Source organism: Centroberyx affinis, unplaced genomic scaffold (assembly GCF_046629955.1).
Source record: "Centroberyx affinis isolate AG114_WGS23_722 - 3 ecotype Tasmania unplaced genomic scaffold, CSIRO-AGI_Caff_v1 ptg003034l_1, whole genome shotgun sequence".
NCBI classification, from domain to species: Eukaryota; Metazoa; Chordata; class Actinopteri; order Beryciformes; family Berycidae; genus Centroberyx; species Centroberyx affinis.
Genome location: NW_027281127.1, coordinates 165001 through 185678, shown reverse-complemented (window position 1 = coordinate 185678; position 20678 = coordinate 165001). Strand labels below are relative to the sequence as shown.

At 42.6% G+C, this 20678-nt stretch overlaps 1 protein-coding gene across 1 annotated transcript in view; it reads left to right on the top strand.

Moving 5' to 3' along the window:
- The window catches only part of clcn5b (chloride channel, voltage-sensitive 5b), a 35425-nt gene that overhangs the window by 12077 nt on the left and 2670 nt on the right, over positions 1-20678 (top strand). The window contains exons 3-16 of the mRNA XM_071537390.1: positions 3466-3638; positions 4538-4637; positions 5578-5765; positions 6976-7098; positions 8922-9128; positions 9349-9429; positions 10323-10557; positions 11224-11399; positions 12019-12159; positions 13420-13606; positions 16774-16916; positions 17767-17916; positions 18465-18570; positions 18907-19123. Of these exons, the coding sequence (XP_071393491.1) occupies positions 3466-3638; positions 4538-4637; positions 5578-5765; positions 6976-7098; positions 8922-9128; positions 9349-9429; positions 10323-10557; positions 11224-11399; positions 12019-12159; positions 13420-13606; positions 16774-16916; positions 17767-17916; positions 18465-18570; positions 18907-19123 (2227 nt within the window). The remainder of the gene's footprint in view (positions 1-3465; positions 3639-4537; positions 4638-5577; positions 5766-6975; positions 7099-8921; positions 9129-9348; positions 9430-10322; positions 10558-11223; positions 11400-12018; positions 12160-13419; positions 13607-16773; positions 16917-17766; positions 17917-18464; positions 18571-18906; positions 19124-20678) is intronic.

The window sequence follows — 20678 nt, the reverse complement described above, 5'->3', positions numbered from 1 at the left end:
CAACTGCCGTCAACGTGCCTACAAGCAAGGCACTGAACCCCCAAGAACAATACAAGCCTGTGGTTGCTGTCGTTTGTGACCTTTTTTTCTGAGAGTGAGTCACTTAATACAGCTGTCAAATTAGCAACATAGAACTAGCATGTTTTTTCTGTATAAAACCACTAAATTATCTTAAAATAAGCATTTTTTGCCCCTGCATTTGTCCTTCTTGATTCTTACAAACATGCAATAAGTATCGGCCTCAAAATCAATTTGTGATATTCTATTGTATTCCAGGAGTTATTTTGTGATGAAATTTACTTTTTTGGTGTATCTGCTTTCCCTCAACCTGCTTCGTCTACTACTACAACTACTTCAGTTAGTGATTTCCTACATTTCTCAGAATTACTTCCGACAACACCCAGAGAATTGGTGAACTTGTTGCTTCCAGTCAAAGGTGGGCGTATGGGCATATATGTAGATTTTATGTGTGATCATTCAGCTGTGGGTTGTCTGTGATTGCAGCCATGCCCCTCACTCAAACACACAACATGTCTTGTAGCTGCATTGCATTCTGGTCTCTCTCCTGCTCCTGTGGGTGGAGAAATTGGTCTCTCCTCTTCTACGATGGATTTCTCCCTGTATGATTGTTGTTGTCTACACAGAGTATACATTGTCTTTCCTTGCTCATTTGTGTGTGTCAGTGACAGAAAGAGAGCAATAGTAATTCAGTCATTTACCTTAGAGATCATCCTTAGAGATAATTTATGTTTAAAACCAGTCTAACTAGTCAGCTCAGGTATGCAAATCCTCCTGTCACAAAGCACACCCTGGCCATAATGAGGTTTTTGTCTTTGTATCTCAGTATAGGAGTCATGTTGGAAAGGTGGCTGTTTGTAGAGTGAAAGATGTAGAGTCAGTGCAAATGGTACAAATGCTCGGCTGTCCCATCTGCCATCAAGCTACCAAGCAGATGACTATAAACTGCAGAGTTGCTCGGGCATTTCAATGTACAGGGTTCCCACAAAGGTCTGGAAAATATGAAAAAGTATGGAAAATGTCTTTAAAAAAAATATGGAAAAACCCCCCAAAAATTGGAAAAAGTCTGGAAACTCATGGTCACACTGCACATTGCTTTCCCCTGAGACAGACTGTGTATGATATTAAGGATTGTAATATTATCAGCCTATATAGTCAGACGTATAAAACAATGAGTGATGATTCTGCATTCTGTAAAAATCAAAGTCTTGACAAATATGGAATTATAAAATGAAAAATGTGTAGAAGCCCTGAATGGAGACGAAGATAGTTATTTTCTGCTTGTATGTGAATATTATTGTGTTGCACTCTGCATTATTGTCTCTTATTTACTGCAAACCAGTTTTCTTCTGGGACTGTAACAAAGACTAAGCTGAACTGAGCTGGCATTTTTCTTAGTGGCTGAAAGATGATATGAAACTTTAAGTGATATCCGCCGTAACAACCGCTGAGGCTTTGCATGTCGATCCCAGTCTGTTTCTCAGTCTGTTCTCTCTGTTCAGACTGAGCTCAGTGAATTTCTGTTTGGCCTCACAGACAGGAAGCCACCATTCAGATTCTTATTATGTCTTCCATTTAAGCCCAGATGAAAGACGTTTCACATTTCAGCTCGGACGATTGTTTGGGTCCCACAGTGGCTCCGCTCATTTCGCTCTGGACTCTTATTGTGTGTTGCTTGCACAAAGCTTGAATCAGAAGCGGCTTTGCTTCCTGCGTCGCTTCCTGTTCCAGACGAGAGCTGTTTTTTGATTGGTTGCTGATGTGTTTTATAGTCGCTGATGGCAGCTCAGACTCTGCCACGCACACAAGCTCTTTTGTTTTGGGCCGCTTGAGAAATGTAAATCTGAAGTCGATTTCATAGCTTTTTGTGGTTTTTCTGCCTCAGATGCTCATCAATACAGTATTGTTTAGAATAGTGTTATCAATATTACTCCAGGAGGTTACAATACACATTGTTTTCTACTGCTGCTTCTCTTCTTCTCTGGTTGTGGTCAGAAACAATAGTCAGCAACAATACTGTAGGTGCTAGTGCCAGCACTTTCTCAAGATTTGTGTGTGTGTGTGTGCATCTTTGTGTATGTGGCTGGAGTCCATTAAGATGGAGGATCTGAGAGAAGAGAGCCTCCACTTTGCTACCACACATTTCTGCATAGACTCACATATGTTTCTTTCCAAAATGAGATATCTGGGGAAAAAAGCAACAACCACCCACTCTTTAAAAATGATTGATTAATCCTCATCCTCAAAATGATAGCAAATCATGGTACTTTTTAAAGGACACTAGGTAACAAAGCAAAGGTGAGCTCGGTGATTCCTTACAGATGTTTTTAAAGATATCAAAGATGAATTGAGGTTATGTTTTTTTGTTTTTCCTTCAAAAATGGATATACAGTGTTTTGAATAGAACTTTACATATGCTCCAAGTTAACTTTACGTTTAAGGGAAAATGTGAATTGAAACATTAATGTTCCCTCTCATCATGAACCCTGGCTGAATTTCTGAATCCCCCACTGTGAATGTCTCTGTTTGACTGTTTTGAACCATAAACTTTAATCCCACCCCAGCTAGAGAGAAATATACCATCACACTGCTAGCCTGACTATAGTGTTTCCCACTGGATTTAGGTTATCTGGCGGCAAAGAGGTGGATAAACTACCCATAGCCACAGAAAAGACAGTGTGTGCAAGGCTGAAGAAGCACTGTTGAAATATGTTGAAATCAGCTCTCAGAGGGCCTGTCTGATATTGTTGTGTGTCAAAACAAATGTATCTGTGGGAAACTTTGGCTTTGGCTGGCTGTGTGTGTTTGTGAGTGAGTGTCTTTGTACATTTATTCCTGCTATTTTTCTGTCATTCTATCATTACACACAATTCAGACGTGCACAGTATGTTCAAAAACCAATGGACTTATAAAAACATCTCACCTCAAAACAAACAAATAAAGAAAAGAAACACAAATAAAATCTAGCCTAGATGCTAGGGCTGCTACTAATGATTATTTTCATCATCAATTTATCTATCGATTTATTTTTTACATGAATCACTTGGTCTATAAAATGTCAAAAATAATGACAAATGCCCATCACGGCTCATCACATCAAGTTCCCAGAGCCTAAAGTGATTCTTCAAAGTATTAATTTTATAATGATATGAAACAGAAGCAAAGGCAAACAACTCTTAGCATTTGTGAAGCTGCAACCAGCAAATGTTTGGTGTGTTTACTTGATAAATGATTAATCGATTATCAAAATTATAATTTCAGCACTAAAGATGACAAACAAATCCTCTGAATTTGACACAGAATCTAAATGACAACAGAACACAACATGGTGGAAAAAGGTACAACAAGATGCATAAAATGACAAGGGTGGTAGTGAGCGGGAGGGTGTGGGTGTTTGTGTGTGAGCTTGTTATTGTGTGTTTCAAATGTGTGTTCTCTCTCTCCCAGGATCTTATGAGGAGTACGGTACCAGCGCCAGACCGGCCGGTATGAACGGTAGCGGGCCCAGTAAGCTGGTGGACCCGCTGGAGGACCCGGCGCCCGGAGTGGGGACCTACGAAGACTTCAACACCATAGACTGGGTCCGAGAGAAGAGCAAGGACCGAGACAGACACAGAGAGGTGAGGAGGGAAGCGTCGTGTGTTTGGGGCAAGATGGGCAGTGGCGTTAAAACGTCGGCTAAGTCATAATTATTTAGCACAAAGCACCGTTTACCTTGCCGTCATACCTATAATCAAGCCAGGGAATGACTTCTCGGGTATGAAAGCTATAATCAGCACGGCTGGGATGCGTCTTGGCTGAAACTACCTACTGTATAGATCTGAAAATGCAGATTACAATGCTTTTTGTACAGAAGAAAATTGCAGGTACAACTCTAGTAAACTCCAATTTGCGGTCACCATTTGGCAAACAACCAGCATTTTTAACTAGGGCTGAAAGGTACTGGCAAAAAATCGAATGGCGATTATTTGACAGAATATTGCAATTGCGATTTAAACTGCGATTCATATAATCACACATTTTTCTTGTCAGTTGTTTAAAGAAAAGTGATTTTGTAGTGTGCAGGATTTTCACCAATATTGTACTTGATTCATGGATTAAAGATTACCTGCAGCTCTAAAATACTACTCTCTCTCGTTATCTCCTAAGAAATTATTTGCAGCCTCGGCGATTTGGAAATTGCAGAAGTTCATATTGCGATTTTGAAATTGTTCAGCTCTATTTTTAACCTTTATTTACCCACTGGGTAGCTGCACTGGAGGAGTTTAACTGCCTTGCTCTATGCTGCCGTGACAGTAGCAGTTGAAGGATCGGAAGTGTCACTCATTCACTTTTCCCACCTGATCCGGGGATTTTAAACTGACGACTTTGTGGTCACAAGCCTACTCCAAGCTAGTTTCTTCACTCAGTAGAAATACACAGTACACACCTCTGCCTGGTGAGCCAATAGGATGCTCCCGTTTTACACCCAGTATGTTTCTAAATATCCATCCCTCTCTCCGTCTCTCTGTCCTCCCAGATCACCAGTAAGAGCAGACAGTCTACTGTGGCTCTGCTGCACAGCATCAGTGATGCTTTCTCTGGATGGCTGCTCATGCTGCTGATCGGACTCATGTCAGGTAACACACACACACACACACACACACACACCCTCACATACATACAAAATCAGGATGGCTGCTCACATTGCCGTAACATACACATAATCAGGGTCCAAAATGAACACCTGCCTTAAGTGATGATCGATTCTGTGAAACAATTTCCAAAGTGATTGATTATTTCCTTATAACTAATAACTCTGACCTCATATCCCCATCTCTACTTTGGGAGACATTAAAGGTGGTAGTCCGAGGAGAGATTATATCTTATTCTGCAAGGCAAAACAAATTGAAAAAAAACAAAAACAGGAACAGCTTATGGAAAGTATAACAGAATTGGACAGCAAGTTGTCAGTGTCTCCATCCCCTGAATTGGATAAAGAAAGGCAAAATGAACACCTGCCAAGTGCCAAATGCCAGTAAAGTGTGTCACCCACCACACTGGCTGGTAATGTTTTGAGATCCTTGATATTTGAAATCCTCTGTTATATAGTCTTTGGTCATTGGTCTCTCTACACAAAGCTGTAGCGTCTAAACCTCTGCAGACTGTTCCTCCTTTTTCTCTGCTGCCTGCATGAGTTGAAACTGAATTCCCACGTGGCGACACATAGCAGGTGCGAGGACACCTATGAGTCAGCAAGTTTTAAATTAAGACTCTAAATCTGCTCTTGTCTTCACTGAATCTTTCACAGAGTGCTTGATTCTATACATGAAATAGCATTAACAACAGGTCGAGTGACGTATCTCTGTGAATTTCGGACCCTGCACATAACACAACCAGGAGAGGAGCTTATTTCCATTGCGGTCCTCAACTAATTAGTGAAATCAGGTGCTTTAGTGTTTCGGATGAAAACCTGAAGACTCCTCTATGGCACAGGACTGGACACCGTCAGCTCAGAGGGAGCGTCGGTCGTACATCTTGCTTCTTAGCATCTTGACCTCCTCTCTTTCCGTCCTCCAGGTGCTCTGGCCGGCGGCATCGACATCTCGGCCCACTGGCTGACGGACATGAAGGAAGGCGTGTGTCTCAGCGGCTTCTGGTTCAACCACGAGCACTGCTGCTGGAAGTCCAAGGAGACGACGTTTCAGGAGAGGGACCGCTGTCCGCAGTGGCAGAGCTGGGCGGAGCTCATAACGGGAACCACAGAGGTGAGAAAATAAACAGAAACGCATAACTGTACTTTTTACCTTTTCAAACACGTATCAAGAGCCACACAAAAACACTTCACTTTGGTGTTTTACTTCTTCTAACTTGTATCAAGAATTCATGTGGTCATTTATTTGTTGAGGAAGTTTCAGTTCCTATTTCCTTGTCAGTGGGCCCATCCCCATTCAGATTCTGGCATGTGTGGCCAAATTTGCAACTAGTTAATAATCACCTAGAGTCTCTGGATTCAACTGGTTCTAGACAGTTTATATTTAGTAGACCAAGCTTTCTTTCTGCAAGACCTATACTCTGATGAAGAACTTGTAACTTGGACTAATAAATGTAAATTGCATAGATCTTTTTCACTGTGTATGCAGCAGTATGGAAAATTAAATGAATGAGATGAAAATGAAATTGAATGAAAGCTGAGGAGTTTATCCACAGGGACGTTGAACTGCTGGCAGTCGCGTTGTATCTCAGTATTTAGCTAAGGTTAGCTTGCTTTCAGAGCTTGGAGAGGGTCGATGCAAATACAAGAGGGTCAGCTGCCCTTGTCACAGGCTAGCGGGCTAGCAAGAGTTCATGCGCACAAAACACACTAGTGTCATGGCCATCGAAAGTGTAGATGCATTTACGCCCTTGTACATGTTTGCGAAAGAGAGAGATGGAGAGAGAGAGAGATGATGAGAGAGAGAGATGATGAGAGAGAGAGAGAAAGAAAGAGAGATGGTGAGAGAGAGAGAGAGGGAAAAAATTTGAACTGATGAATCTGGAGTCTAAGCAAATGCGATCTCACAATGTATCATCTCTCACACACAGAGAGAGAGAGAGAGAGAGAATATCAAGGTTAAGGGTGAACTAAGGTAGTAAAGGAGTAAGTCAGAGGGTAAAGGAAACTGCCACACACAGAGTGATACTTCTCATGTCACTAACAGCTTGGTTGATGTTGCTTTGGTTCCATCTACTGGTTGAGAACCGTCATGACATGTTACAAAACAACCCCAGTGCTTTTCCAGTTTTACTGAATCTAGGATGATAACTGTGTGTATATACAGTGAAGGATGCTGAAATTCCCTGATAAATGAAGCACGGATGTCAAATTATTTAAAGACTCAATACTGTATAACTTGCACCTTACAGGTTTATTGATTAACAACTGATTAACCCCGTATGTCTCTACTACTTGTGTGTGTGTGTGTGCGTCCCATGCAGGGTGCGTTTGCCTACATAGTGAACTACCTGATGTACATCTTCTGGGCTTTGCTCTTCTCCTTCTTGGCCGTCACGCTGGTCCGGGCCTTCGCTCCGTACGCGTGCGGCTCGGGAATACCAGAGGTAAGAAGGCCGCACTCAAGAGTGAACAATGGGGGGAAAAGTATGGGGAAGTACTGAGGCGTCGAATGCCTTCGATTGTTCCTTAATCGGTCGGCATGTTAGCCTGCGGACCATTCCCAATGCATGCAGGATACATTTTTTATCCCCTTTGTTCATTCTTCATTCATTCATTGGTTTCACCCTGCATTGTTCACATTGTTTGCCTTAGCGTTGCGTATTTGTTCACAGACACATACAGTTTTCTGTTCAGGTTTTGTCTTTTCTGTTATTGTTTTGAATGTTAACCCAGGATTCAAGCCACAGCGAAAGCCACAGGAAGAAACAGATTGGAGATATTTGCTTCCGCTTAGCGAAGTGTTGGTTGGACAGTAATACTGCTCCAACTCTGGGAATAGTATCCTAAATTGTTTCCATATTCTCCACATTTTTGTCTCTATTGTTAGCCATGTTTTCAGTTTATGAAGCCATAAAACAGATGGATCCATCTTGCCACCCATCCATGCTCCCCTCTGCTTTCTCTCCCTTCCTTTTTCTCTCTTTACATCTTCCCAGCATCCATCAATTTCTTTTTCTTAATCTACCTGCATCCAAGTTGAAACATTAATAATAATCAATGCCATTTGGTGGACACTTTGATCCAAATGTCCTTTAGTGGTCAGTAGGTCTATGCACTTCTTGACTGTTTTAATTGAGAAAAACATTATCCAAAATCCAGACTGGTCTCCCTCCATCCTCTCTCTTTTCCTTCCATCGGTGTTTGTTCTCTCTTTCTCTGTTCTCTCTTTCATTCTCTCTGGGGAAGTGAAGAAAAGCTGAAGTTTTGCTTACACTCGTTATATATACACACACACACACATACACACACACACACACACACACACATAAACTGATCCCCTGCTACACACACAAACCCATCCACTTCTCTCCACTATTCTCTCCCTTTCTCTCTCTTTTTTTTCTTCTTCTCTCAATGGGGAAATAAAAGCTGAAGATTTGCTTATGCTCTCACACACGCATATCCAATCTGATTCATCCCTAACATATACAGACACATAAACACAAACACATCCTGATCCCCCCCCCTACACACACAAACCGACAGACTTCCTGTACACACAAACTCTGCTGCTATCCCAATAAATTCCATGGGTTTCTCTGTAATATATCACACACAGACCTATTTCGACATATTTTTCGTCATCACCCTTTTAGATGCCATAACTCTGTATTTATGAAGCGCTTTTCTCATTCGACTGGACAAGTGCTGTGATATAAAACTGCAGGTGACCTCAGAAATGTTCACTTCATGTGCATTAGTACATACTTTCTGCCTTGTTTCTCACGGCAGGGGTTTCCAGTAACTAGATCCTCATTCTCTCTCTCTCTCTCTCTCTCTCTCTCTCTCTCTCTCTCTCTCTCTCTCTCTCTCTCTCTCTCTCTCTCTCTCTCTCTCTCTCTCTCTCTCTCTCTCTCCTTCACTCCTTTCTCTCTCTCTCTCTCCTCTCCTCTCCTCTCTCGCTCTCTCCATCTCTCTCGCTCTCTCTTTCTCTCTTCTCTCTCTCTCTCCATCTCTCTCTCTCAATTCAATGTTTTTTCAATTCAAGGTGCTTTATTGGCATGAAATAACAAAAGTGCTTATCGCCAAAGAAAAGTCAACAAATTCAAATTCAAACAACAGTAATCAATCTTAAATATACAATTGATATGTTATAAAATATACAACTATTAATTAACTGTCAATCAATTTGTGTAAATACTTGTCAGTGTCAGTGTTTCTCCTGTCTGACACAATGACAGTGACAATGACAACCTCTCTCTCTCAGATCAAGACCATCCTCAGTGGGTTCATCATCCGCGGCTACCTGGGGAAGTGGACCCTGATCATCAAGACCATCACCCTGGTGTTAGCCGTCTCCTCTGGGCTGAGTTTAGGGAAAGAGGGCCCTCTGGTCCACGTAGCCTGCTGCTGCGCCAACATACTGTGCCATCTGTTTACCAAGTACCGCAAGAACGAGGCCAAGCGGCGAGAGGTAGGCTTTGTAGAGGCGGCTGGGACGAGGTGATAATCATGAGAGACTTTATTGCGTCTTGGTTCGGGACACTTCGGCAGGATGGGTGGTTGTTGAAATGGGGCACGTCCTCCAGTTAAAAGTCAACCTGTTGCCTGACCCTTAATCCTGTTTGGACTAAGGGTCTCAGTTGTATTGTAATAAAATTTAATTTGTTTCTTATTACATCGTCCCGTCTTAGGTGTTGTCGGCAGCGGCAGCAGTGGGCGTGTCCGTGGCTTTTGGCGCTCCAATAGGAGGAGTCCTGTTCAGCCTTGAGGAGGTGAGTACAGTTATCCAATCTACCTTACCTTTACTGCTTCAAGTATCTGTACAATTACTTGAATCAGTTACTTGCCTGTTGATTTATTTTGACCCGTCTATAAATCACATCTTGGTAAGTAGTAGTTTCAAAACAATAAAAATTGATTGTCTTTGATGTCTCTTTTAGATGCTGAAAAATATTTCAGACTTTGACACAGTGAAGCATGCAGACCAGGATCAGGAGTATTTGCGAATGATTTTTAGTGTTTGTTTTAACCTGCTTAGAGTACCAGTTGGGTGGGGTTTTCCCACATCAGAACAATTAGTGCTGGTTATTTGTTCAGTCACTGAAAACAAAAAGTCTGAACTGGTTTTCAAATACTTTCTTGTGCTTGTTTAATCTTTTTGGCACTTGTTTTGTCTGGCAAACCCCACCCAGATGGCACCCAAGTAGGATAAAACAAAGCCTGAAAAATGGTTTGCATATACAATTTGACCCCGGTCTGAGGAGAAATAAACCATGTCTTAGCAATGTTATACTCTGTTAAAAAACTGAGAGCTTGTTGAAAATCCCAGTTAGGATACTGGTGTGAGCCAGTATCTTCTTCTATCTTTGAAACGTATATGGTGAGGAGGACCAATGCCGTCCGACTGACCTTTTCAGCTATTGACTCCCTGTTTATTGACTCCTGTCTGATATTGTGATTTGTGTTATGTATATATTATTTCATTTTTATCATGTATGTACATTCCTATCTGCAAATCCAATTTCTCTTCACTAATAACAGTGACAGAGATTCCTTCTCATCTTCAGAGGTGATACATATTCCTTCTGTCAATATAAAGCTCTCTCTCCCTCTCTGTCCCTGTCTCCCACTCCCTCCCCCCCCAAAAAAAAACATCCTCCTCCAGGTGAGTTACTACTTCCCTCTGAAGACCCTGTGGCGTTCGTTCTTCGCCGCCCTGGTCGCGGCCTTCACCCTGCGCTCCATCAACCCCTTCGGAAACAGCCGCCTGGTGCTGTTTTATGTGGAGTTCCACGCCCCCTGGCACCTGCTGGAGCTGGGCCCCTTCATACTGCTGGGGATATTCGGAGGCCTCTGGGGGGCGCTGTTCATCAGAGCCAACATCGCCTGGTGCCGGAGACGTGAGTGGACAGATTTAATGGTGACACACAGGACTGGACAGGACTGGAGAAATGTGCTGACAGATGCACACACAGTCTGGAGTTGTTCATTTTCTTGATTGAGAGAATATATGGCGTGTCCACCCACATATAGACACATGCACACACACTTGTGTGAACCTTCCATTGACAGCATTCATTTCCTAAAGTCAAACCTGGGCCCTCTCAACTACATGCTTAATCTTGACCCTTACTTTAACCTAAATCTAATCCTAAACTTAACCCTAAACCCAAGTCATAACCCTAAATTAACTCTTAATCTTAACCTTTACCCTAAACTAAACCTAATCCTAATCCCAAACCCTTTAAAAAAAAAAAGTGAGGACAGACCGAAATCACCTTACTTCAAAACCTCACGTTTAAAACTAAAACTTCTCACAGTGATAGAAGTACAAGAACACACACGCATACAACACATACACACATACATGCACACACACACACAAACACTCACCCAATAACTGTTCCCCTCTACCTTTGTTCTTCTCTTTTTAACCCCTAGCAGTTATCCATGTATCTGTCTGTCTGTCTCTACTGGTACTACTGCCAAAACAAGAAAATAATTAAAATAATAAGTATTATAACAATAAGTAACAATAATAATAATATGTACTCTCTGTCTCCCAGGTAAATCCACTCGTCTGGGTCACTACCCCATCATCGAGGTGCTGGTGGTCGCTGGGTTCACCGCCCTGCTCTCCTTCCCAAACAGCTACACCAGGATGAGCGGAGCCGAGCTCATCTCCGAGCTCTTCAACGACTGCTCCCTGCTCGACTCCTCGCAGCTCTGCGGCTACAAACCGGTCAGCTGGGAGAAATTGGATCTGTGTGTGTGTGTGTGTGTGTGTGTGTGTGTGGTGGAAGGGAGTAGATAGATTTGTTTGTGTGTGTCTGGGGCGAGAAAATGGAGAGTGTTTGTTTGTGTGTGTGTGTAGAGAGAGAGAGAGAGAGAGAAAGAGATAGTCAACAAGTTGTGTGTGGTTTGTTATTTCCATTCCCAGAGAGTAAGCAATCTTAAGCTTTACACTTCCCCATTTAGAGTGGAGGAGGGGGGGGGGGGGGGGGCAGCAGCATGTTGTTGGTAATTATCTCATTTGCCTGAACTACTGTTCTGATCCAGTTGAGCCATTTCAAATGTATTCTTCCGCCTTTTTTTGTTTCTCTTTTCTCTCTGTCTGTCTCTCTGTGCCTCTCTCTTCTCTCCCTATTTTCTCCTTGTCTCTTTCTATCATCTCTCTTTCTCCTTGGGTCTGAAAATATTGAATGGGTGTGAAAAGTATTTTAAAATCAGAATCAAGCCTTAAAGTGTCATTTTACTCCTCCAGCCCAAGACAAATCCCTGTAAAATGAATGTACTCTCTCTCTCTCGCTCACTCTCTCTCTCTCGCTCTCTCTCTCTCTCTCTCTCTCTCCCGCTTCCAGCCAGCCAATATATCAGAAACAGGTGTTGGTAACACCCTAGCAGACCGGCCGGCAGGACCAGGCCTCTACACCGCTCTGTGGCAGCTGGCCCTGGCCCTGATCTTCAAGATGATGATCACTGTGGTTACCTTTGGCATGAAGGTTGGTCCACACACACACACACATACACACACACACACACACACTCACACATGCTGCTGTAGTTGTGTGCTCAGAGATGCCCTTCTCCACATCGCTGTTGTACGGAGTGGTTTGTGGCCCGCCTGAACGACTCTTGCCATTCTCCTCTTAACTTTCTCATCGATGAGACATTTCCGCCCACACAATTGCCACTGATTTTGGCTTCATTTATTGCACCGTTCTCGGAAAACTTTAGACACTATAACGTGTGGAAATCCCAGCAGAGCAGCTGTTTCTGAGATGCTGGAACCGGTTTTTGAACTGGTATTCTAGTTCCAGTTGCTTACATTACTCATCTTGCTCATTTTAACATTCAGTCAAGGAGTAACTGAACCTCTCGACCCGTTTTGCATGCTTTATATACCGAGTCACAGACACATGACTCACTGTCATGTGGCTCGCTGGAGGAGCGAGCTGTTTGCACAAACTGGGACCTAATAAAGTGGCCACAGTGTGTACATGTGGATGAAGAGAGAGGCTGCACTCTAGCTGAGTTGCTGCTGTTGCAATACTAAAGCTTGAATCAGGAGTCGCTGCACACTCAGCTTCGAGTACAGCCTGCAGTACTTGGTTTAGAGATGCAAATTTGCACATCTGCTCTGTAAATCTGATCATTTGAATATCGACATTTTTGCATTATGCTTAATGCTCAAGCACTAGACTATAAATTTGTAAATCTGTAAAGTGCAAACACCTAAGTGTGTCTACATTTGTTAATAGTCAGCAAGGCGAGAATCCTTTCCATCCAATCGTAACTCAACAGTAGCATGATGTGGATGTTGTGTCTTTAATCTTTTTATCTATTATATTGATACCTATCGCCTAGATACCTTTGTAATGAGCCAGTTTCCCCTCGAGGATAAATTAAGTTCTTGTTATCTGTAATACATGAAGAGTTTTGACAGTAGACATCCTCATCTCGGTTAAACAATAACTTAAATCACAAATTTCTTGATAGCTTTTATCCCAAGTGTTAGTTGCAGCTACATAAAATAAGACCTAGGGCATTAAATCAGCTGTCTATTTATTGTATTTTCATCAATATCCTGTTCTTTTCTTCAACGACCCAATTTCCCTGTGAGGATCAGTAAAACTCATCCTAACTGTCATCATATTTGTCGTGGAAATTACTTTGCACAATATGGAAGTAATGGAATTTGCAACACTGTATAAGGCTTTATGTCCATCTCTCTGTTGTGTCCTCTCCCTCCATCCGTCCAGGTTCCCTCTGGTCTGTTCATCCCCAGCATGGCGGTCGGAGCCATAGCCGGCCGACTGCTGGGTGTTGGCATGGAGCAGCTGGCTTACTACAACCACGACTGGATCATCTTCAAAGGCTGGTGCTCACCCGGAGCAGACTGCATCACCCCGGGGCTCTACGCCATGGTGGGGGCTGCCGCATGTCTAGGTGAGACCGCTGCTTGTGTGGCAGTGATGCCCTGGGGTTCGCCATGTAGATTCTTATATAAGTACCAGGCATTTTGGAAAATCAGAGTGTTGTGAAATTCAATTTATTCTAGTTTTCTGTCACTTTCTGAATTGCTCTGATGCAGTAAACCTCACTTCTCTGGTGCTCTAAGCGGATTAAAGGAAACACCAAAAATCATGTGACCAGAACTGTTGAAAACTAGTTCAGGTATCATGTGACCAGAATTCTAGAACATCAGGTAAATTCTCATGGGGCCAGAATTCTAGAACATCAGGTAAATTCTCATGGGGCCAGAATTCTAGAACATTAGGTAAATTCTCAACTGGCCAGAATTCTAGAACACTAGGTAAATTCTCATGGCGCCAGAGATTTAGAACACTAGATCAGGTATCAGGTGAAAAATTTTTTAGAACACTACTTGAGTTATCTGTTAGTTAGTTAGTGGGTTAGTCTTGAGTTAGTCTGACTATCCTAGGACTATAATTCTAGAACGACTAGTCGTTGCACGTTTATGATATTAATTTAATTATTTAAATATATATTTTTTGACAAAACACACCCAAGTTGCGGCTACTCGCAGTCAGAAACACCGGTGAAATACACTCTAGTTCACGGGAACAAACACGCCCAAGTCACGGCTACTCGCGGTCAGAAACACCAGTGAAATACACGCTGGTTCAAGGGAAAAAACACACCCAAGTCGCGGCTACTTGCAGTCAGAAACACCGGTGAAATACACTCTTGTTCACGGGAAAAAACATGCCCAAGTCGCGGCTACTTGCAGTCAGAAACACTGGTGAAATACACTCTTGTTCACGGGAAATAACACGTCCAAGTCGTGGCTACTTGTGGTCAGAAACACCGGTGAAATACACTCTGGTTCATGGGAAATAACACGGCCAAGTCGTGGCTACTCGCGGTCAGAAACACTGGTGAAATACACTCTGGTTCACCAAAAAAAAAAAAAACACACAATCGGCGTAGGCTATCAGTCGCTTGCTTTGAGCCCCGCTGCTGCACAGAGCGCTGTTCGCTTGTTTATTCAAAGTTTATTAATATTGAACGTGTCGCGTGTCAAGACGCGCACACACACACACACATACATACACACACACATACATACAGACAGACAGAGGTTTCTTGCTTTGTAGTTTGATGGCATCAAAATCTCACTCCAGCCAGGTACCCAAAGTTGGCAACCCTGGTCTAATAACTTTTTAGACAAGGCGCAGCTCCCGAATGGAGTTTGAGGGTTTTTTTTTTTTTCCTGTGACTAACTGACCAATGAAAACTTGGTCGACTAAGACTCTTCTCATCGACTAAGGTTTGGTCGACTATTAGGGGGCAGCCCAATGTAGAACACTAGTGTAATTTATGTTGGGCTAAGAGTGGACAAAGGTTTGCACTAATGATTTGGAGCTGAGAAAATTTTCACCATGGTTTTTAAAAACTAGCACTAATCACTGGCAATAAGTTCAAACAGGTTTGGAACTGATGATCTAAGTGGATCAAACCCCATTAATGGCCACGCCCATCAGTGTTATTGGATTATTATTTAAGTTCTCCCTAAACCTTTCTACTCCTTTATTAGAGAAGCTTTCCCTCCCAATTCCTTTGTGATAGCACAGTACAGAAAATAGATAGCTGGTGTGCTTCGTCATTCTCAGGGTTTGATTTGTATAAAAACAGATGGGTACTCTATTCTTGGCATTTAGTGTGGTTTACATGAGGAGAGGGTGTAAACTATATGGAGCTTACAGTTTAACATGCCATATATATCCTTCTAGCAGTTCTGTAACAAATATCAGACAGAGATGGAAAAAGGACTGAAGCTGACAGTTTCTGGTTTCCTTCTCTCTGAAATGTGTTCCTAATCTTGCAGTATGACTCCATAGCAATTTGGGCACATTCCTCACTTTATGATAGCCTACTGGTAAGGCTTATAACGGGATTCAACAAAAATCACTTCCAGTGAAACACATCTAAGTTAGTGAGGGCCAAAGATCGCATTCACATAACTGTAATTTGTCCCCCTGCTTGTAATTTCCCCACAAAAGTGTTTTCAGAAGGGAATATCATTTATGTGAGCTTACATTTCTCTGGGCTGCCATCAGGGTGAGAAATTACTACCAGCCGCTAGCCAAATGCTGGTAAACTGTCGCTGTGGCTGGTGAGTTTGTCTGCTCCATCAGCCTCTTTGGCAGGTTGCCAACCATGATTCACAGCTGCTATTGTATTAAGAATTGAGTTGGCTGGTGAAATAGTACAAGTGGCTGGTGAATTTTGATATAAGGGACAAAAAGGCTTCTTGCCCTAAGATAATTGGCTGTGCATGAATTTAGAGCTCATCGGTCTTCTCCGCCTTCGACAGCATATCTTACAAGAAGATGTGCTGTTCCATCACTGAAAATCAGTTCGCCTTTACTTGCATCATTTCGCATGACAAATTGAAGATTCATTCTGAAATAAGATATCCACCATTTGTATAAATTGGACAACTTCTCTGACAGAATGCTTGATGGCTGAAACATAATATTCACTGTGGAAGTTATTAGCAATCTTCGTTCTCTTACTTACAAAATGATCTGTATGTTTTTAAAATATTGAGCAGTGAACATCAGGTAACGCTTGTGAGAGCATGTAATCATCTCCATTATTGAGCAACGAACATAAGGAAAACATTTTTTTTTTTTTACATGTAGCGTTTTGGAATGAAACCCCATTGCATCCAATTGACATAAACAGTTGCTTAGAGGAAGGAGGCCACAGATGCAAGCTGTGACAAGAAGTTGAAAGAGGAACATTGTTTGCTTCGCCGCAACCAAGCAAGGAGAATATCATTAGATTAAGAGTGGACCCAGTGACTTCAGCTGCAAACTTTCTGTACACAATTTTGAAAACAGATGAACGTTCAGATGAAAAACTGTTGAAATACATGTTTTTTTTCATGTGCAGTACTTGCAGTTGTCTGGTCAATCCAAATCATTTGTGAATTTTCCCCCCCTGTCCTCTTCTCTATATTCTCAGTTTATGTGAAGCGACCACTAAGCCAATATGTAGTCATGTCTGAGTCACCTGTTGCTGCCTTGCTCAAGAGCATAATGTCACTGTGGATTCTAACCTCTCACCTCCGCCTGTCTGCCCAGGCGGAGTGACTCGTATGACCGTGTCGCTGGTCGTCATCATGTTTGAGCTGACGGGGGGTTTGGAGTACATCGTACCCCTCATGGCTGCTACCATGACCAGCAAATGGGTGGCGGACGCATTCGGGAGAGAGGGCATCTATGAGGTGAGCGAGTGTGTGTGTGTGTGTGTGTGTGTTCTGCAGTTGCACTCACTGGCTAAGTTTATGTCCACACCATTAAAACCGATTTTCCGACTATTGTGAATATCTTGATCAGAGTGAGGTCATGATCAGTGTAAGCATAAACCGGTTAACACGCCACCATTTCTGACCATTGTCTACGCTTGCATGCACACAATAATGCAGCTAAGTCCAGTATGCAGATTAGGTGAAAATACACCTGTCTTAGCCTAAATCACAAAGTTGGACTGCAGTGGAAAAGCGTCCCATCCTCACTGATTGAGACCAGATTTGCTCAAACGAAATTCTGGTGTTTGTCCATTTGATTTCACCGTAGCCTGAATTCACTCAGGGGTTATTTGAGGTGTGACAGAGGAAGTTGACCTGGGTGTGTTATATATATGTTTTTGTGTAAGTTTATAAACAGTTGTGTGAAGGGGGCTGTTGAAAATATAAAAACTATAAAATTCTGTATTTTCATGTTTCTAAACCCTCTTCTGTATACAGCTGGAAGGTTTGTATTACGGTCGATGTTGTGAAATGCTTTCTTTGTTTGCTTTCTTTCATGTTTTTGATAGCGTGCTGTAAATCTGACTGGATATTTTATAGATTTGAACATCTCTATTTCCAACAACATCTCTATCTCCCAAAAAAGACAGTTAATTTTGATGTGTTTTTGGCAAACTAGTTTTCAGTAACCTTAAATGTAATTCCCACTGGGGCCATCCAAGCTGAAAATATGTGCACTCGTTCCATGGCCGTTAAGTTACATTGGATTTAAGTGTCCACCAGATGTAAGTATTAAGATTGATATATATCTATATTTGCTCCACAGGCTCATATCAGGCTGAACGGATACCCGTTCCTGGAGCCTAAAGAGGAGTTTGACCACAACAGCCTGGCTGTGGATGTGATGAGGCCCAGGAGGGCCGACCCCGCCCTGGCTGTACTCACACAGGAGGGCATGACTGTAGGGGAGGTGGAGGTAGGGACACACACACACACACACACACACACACACACACAGGAACACAGATCTTAACACACATCGGAACGCAGAGCAGAAAATGCATGAAAGCACACAGTAATATGAAAAGCATGTGGACACAAAAAAGCAGACCATGCATGCACACACATAGATACAGATAAACACTCATATGCAAACACAGTGTCACAAGTCACATGTTGCACACTTTAATTGTTCATAAATAAAGTGACACAGTTACAGTCTCTCGGGGCGTCCAGACAGCTCAGGATTTATATTTTTATTTTGTGGGTGGGTTTGCATTGTATATTGTATATCGTTTATTATAATTTGTACTTTTGATAAGATAAAACAAAAGATAGTTAAGGCACAAACCGTGTACCTGTGACGTCCTGGGTCTCTCTCTCTCTCTCTCTCCCATCTTTCCTGTCGCACTCTACTGTAAAACTGGTTGAAAAAGAAATGACTCTGTGTTCTGAAGCGTTCTGTGCCCTTGAGTGTCCAGTACGGTCCAGTAACCCATACTATGCCGTCTTGTTCTTCCCCAGGCCTTGGTGGAGAGCACCCACTACAGCGGCTTCCCTGTGGTCGTCTCACAGGAGTCCCAGAGGCTGGTGGGCTTCGTACTCAGAAGAGACCTGCTCATATCAATAGGTGAGGACTCTTTTCTTTTTTTGGGCATTTATTCGCCTTTATTTGACAGTTGAAAGTAGAAACGGACAGGAAAGATTGGGAGAGAGAGGGGGATGACAAAGGTCCTGGGTCGGATTCAAAGGGTCGGACTTGAAGTATTGTTGATGTTGTAAGGTGCTCCTTTTTGTGTTTTGACTTGGTGTGTATGTGTGTGCTGCAGACCAAGCTCAGTGTTATAATTTTTGCACTTTCAATAACAAATGTTTATCTCTTTCTCATCCCCCTGTTCGCCCTTTTCTCCTCCCTCCTCTCTGGATCCTCCTCCTCCCTCTCTCTCTCGCCACCCGCTCCTCTCAGACAACGCCCGGCAGCGTCAGGAGGGCGTGGTCAGCGCCTCCCAGGTGGTCTTCACTGAGCACGCTCCGGCCCAGGCCCACGACGCCCCCCCTCCCCTCCGCCTCAGGGGCATCCTGGACCTGAGCCCCTTCACCGTCACCGACCACACTCCCATGGACATTACTGTGGATATATTCAGGAAGCTGGGGCTGCGCCAGTGTCTGGTCACGCATAACGGGTGAGTACATATACACACACACTAGGGTTCGACTAATATGCATTTTTCAAGGCTGATACCGATATTTTGTGCCAATATTCCTTATATTTTAACATTTTCATGCCTAAAACTCCCCCCCAAAATAAGAGTGTTCAGTATTTTTCTCCATCGCTAATGACTAGAGGTATATCTGTTGGGAGTGCATTTCTCATGACCAGTCACACTTCTGTTCACATCACTGTGGATGATGCATTATGGGTTAGTAGGCACACACACAGCCATCTAGAGTAAAGGAGGGAGGTAAAGACATTCAGCCACACACCCAGGATATAGAGCTGAAGAGATGATAGAAACTGGAGATAGAGCTCGTGGGATGGATGAGAAACTGGGGATAAAGATGGATAGATGAATAAAAACGAGAGATAAAGATGGACAGATGGATAGACACTGGAAAATAGAGCTAGATATATGATAGAAACTGGAGATAGAGCTGGACAGATGGATAGAAATGAGAGATAGAGCTGGATGGATGGGTAGAAATGAGAGATAGAGCTGGATAGATGGATAGAAACTGGAAAATAGAGCTAGATCTATGATAGAAACTGGAGATAGAGCTGGATTGATGGATAGACATGAGAGATAGAGCTGGATAGATGGATAGAAATGAGAGATAGGGCTGGATAGATGGATAGAAACTGTAAATAGAGCTAGATATATGATAGAAACTGGAGATGGAGCTGGACAGATGGATAAAAACTAAGACTGAAGCCATATTTAATCAGTTGTTTCGAAAAGAAAGCGAAACTCCTCAGCATCTCCGTGGGATTATGAGATTTTCCAGAACTCTCTTTCTCACTTTCTTCTAAATTGTCACCATCAACAAAACCCTAACCACCAGCTCCTCCAACGCCAGCTTGTAACTGACCAAAGTATAACATGGTTATGATGAATCACATTCAGACCTGATTCAGACAGACAGACAGAAGGAAGAAAAGAAGATATTCCCCCTGAGAATACACACATTATGCTTGTTTTGTGTCTTTTTTCCCCATCATTTCCTCTCTGTCTCTTTCTCATACCCACAAACACGCATGCATTTCTTTTTCTGTCTCGAAATTGTGCTCTCTTTCTCTGTCTCACACACACACGCACACACAATTTATTGTTTAGAGGGATCTCTGACATGTTTGGAAGTGGAATTGTATATATTTTATTAAGTTTACAGAAAATATGTTCTGAAACAGTTCTGTCAAACACTAGTCTACAGCTTACACACACACACTCTCTCACACATGGTATTTATTTTTGAGCAGGAGTGTCCATCAGCTCTAGCTGTGGCAGTTCATTGTTCAAGTCTTGGACTAACCAGCCCCTCATGTTTTGGTATGTTTTGGTCTTTGTGGAGAGATGGAAATGGCGCAAAAAAAAAGGAATGAGAGAGGAAATTGAATACTGAGGGAGGGAAATGAAAATGAAGAGGGGGAGAAGAAATAGAAGAAGATGATGGAAGAGATGGGGATGGACGAGAGGATGGACTCAGTTTTAAAGCTGCACTGACTTTTCAGTTTTGGGACAA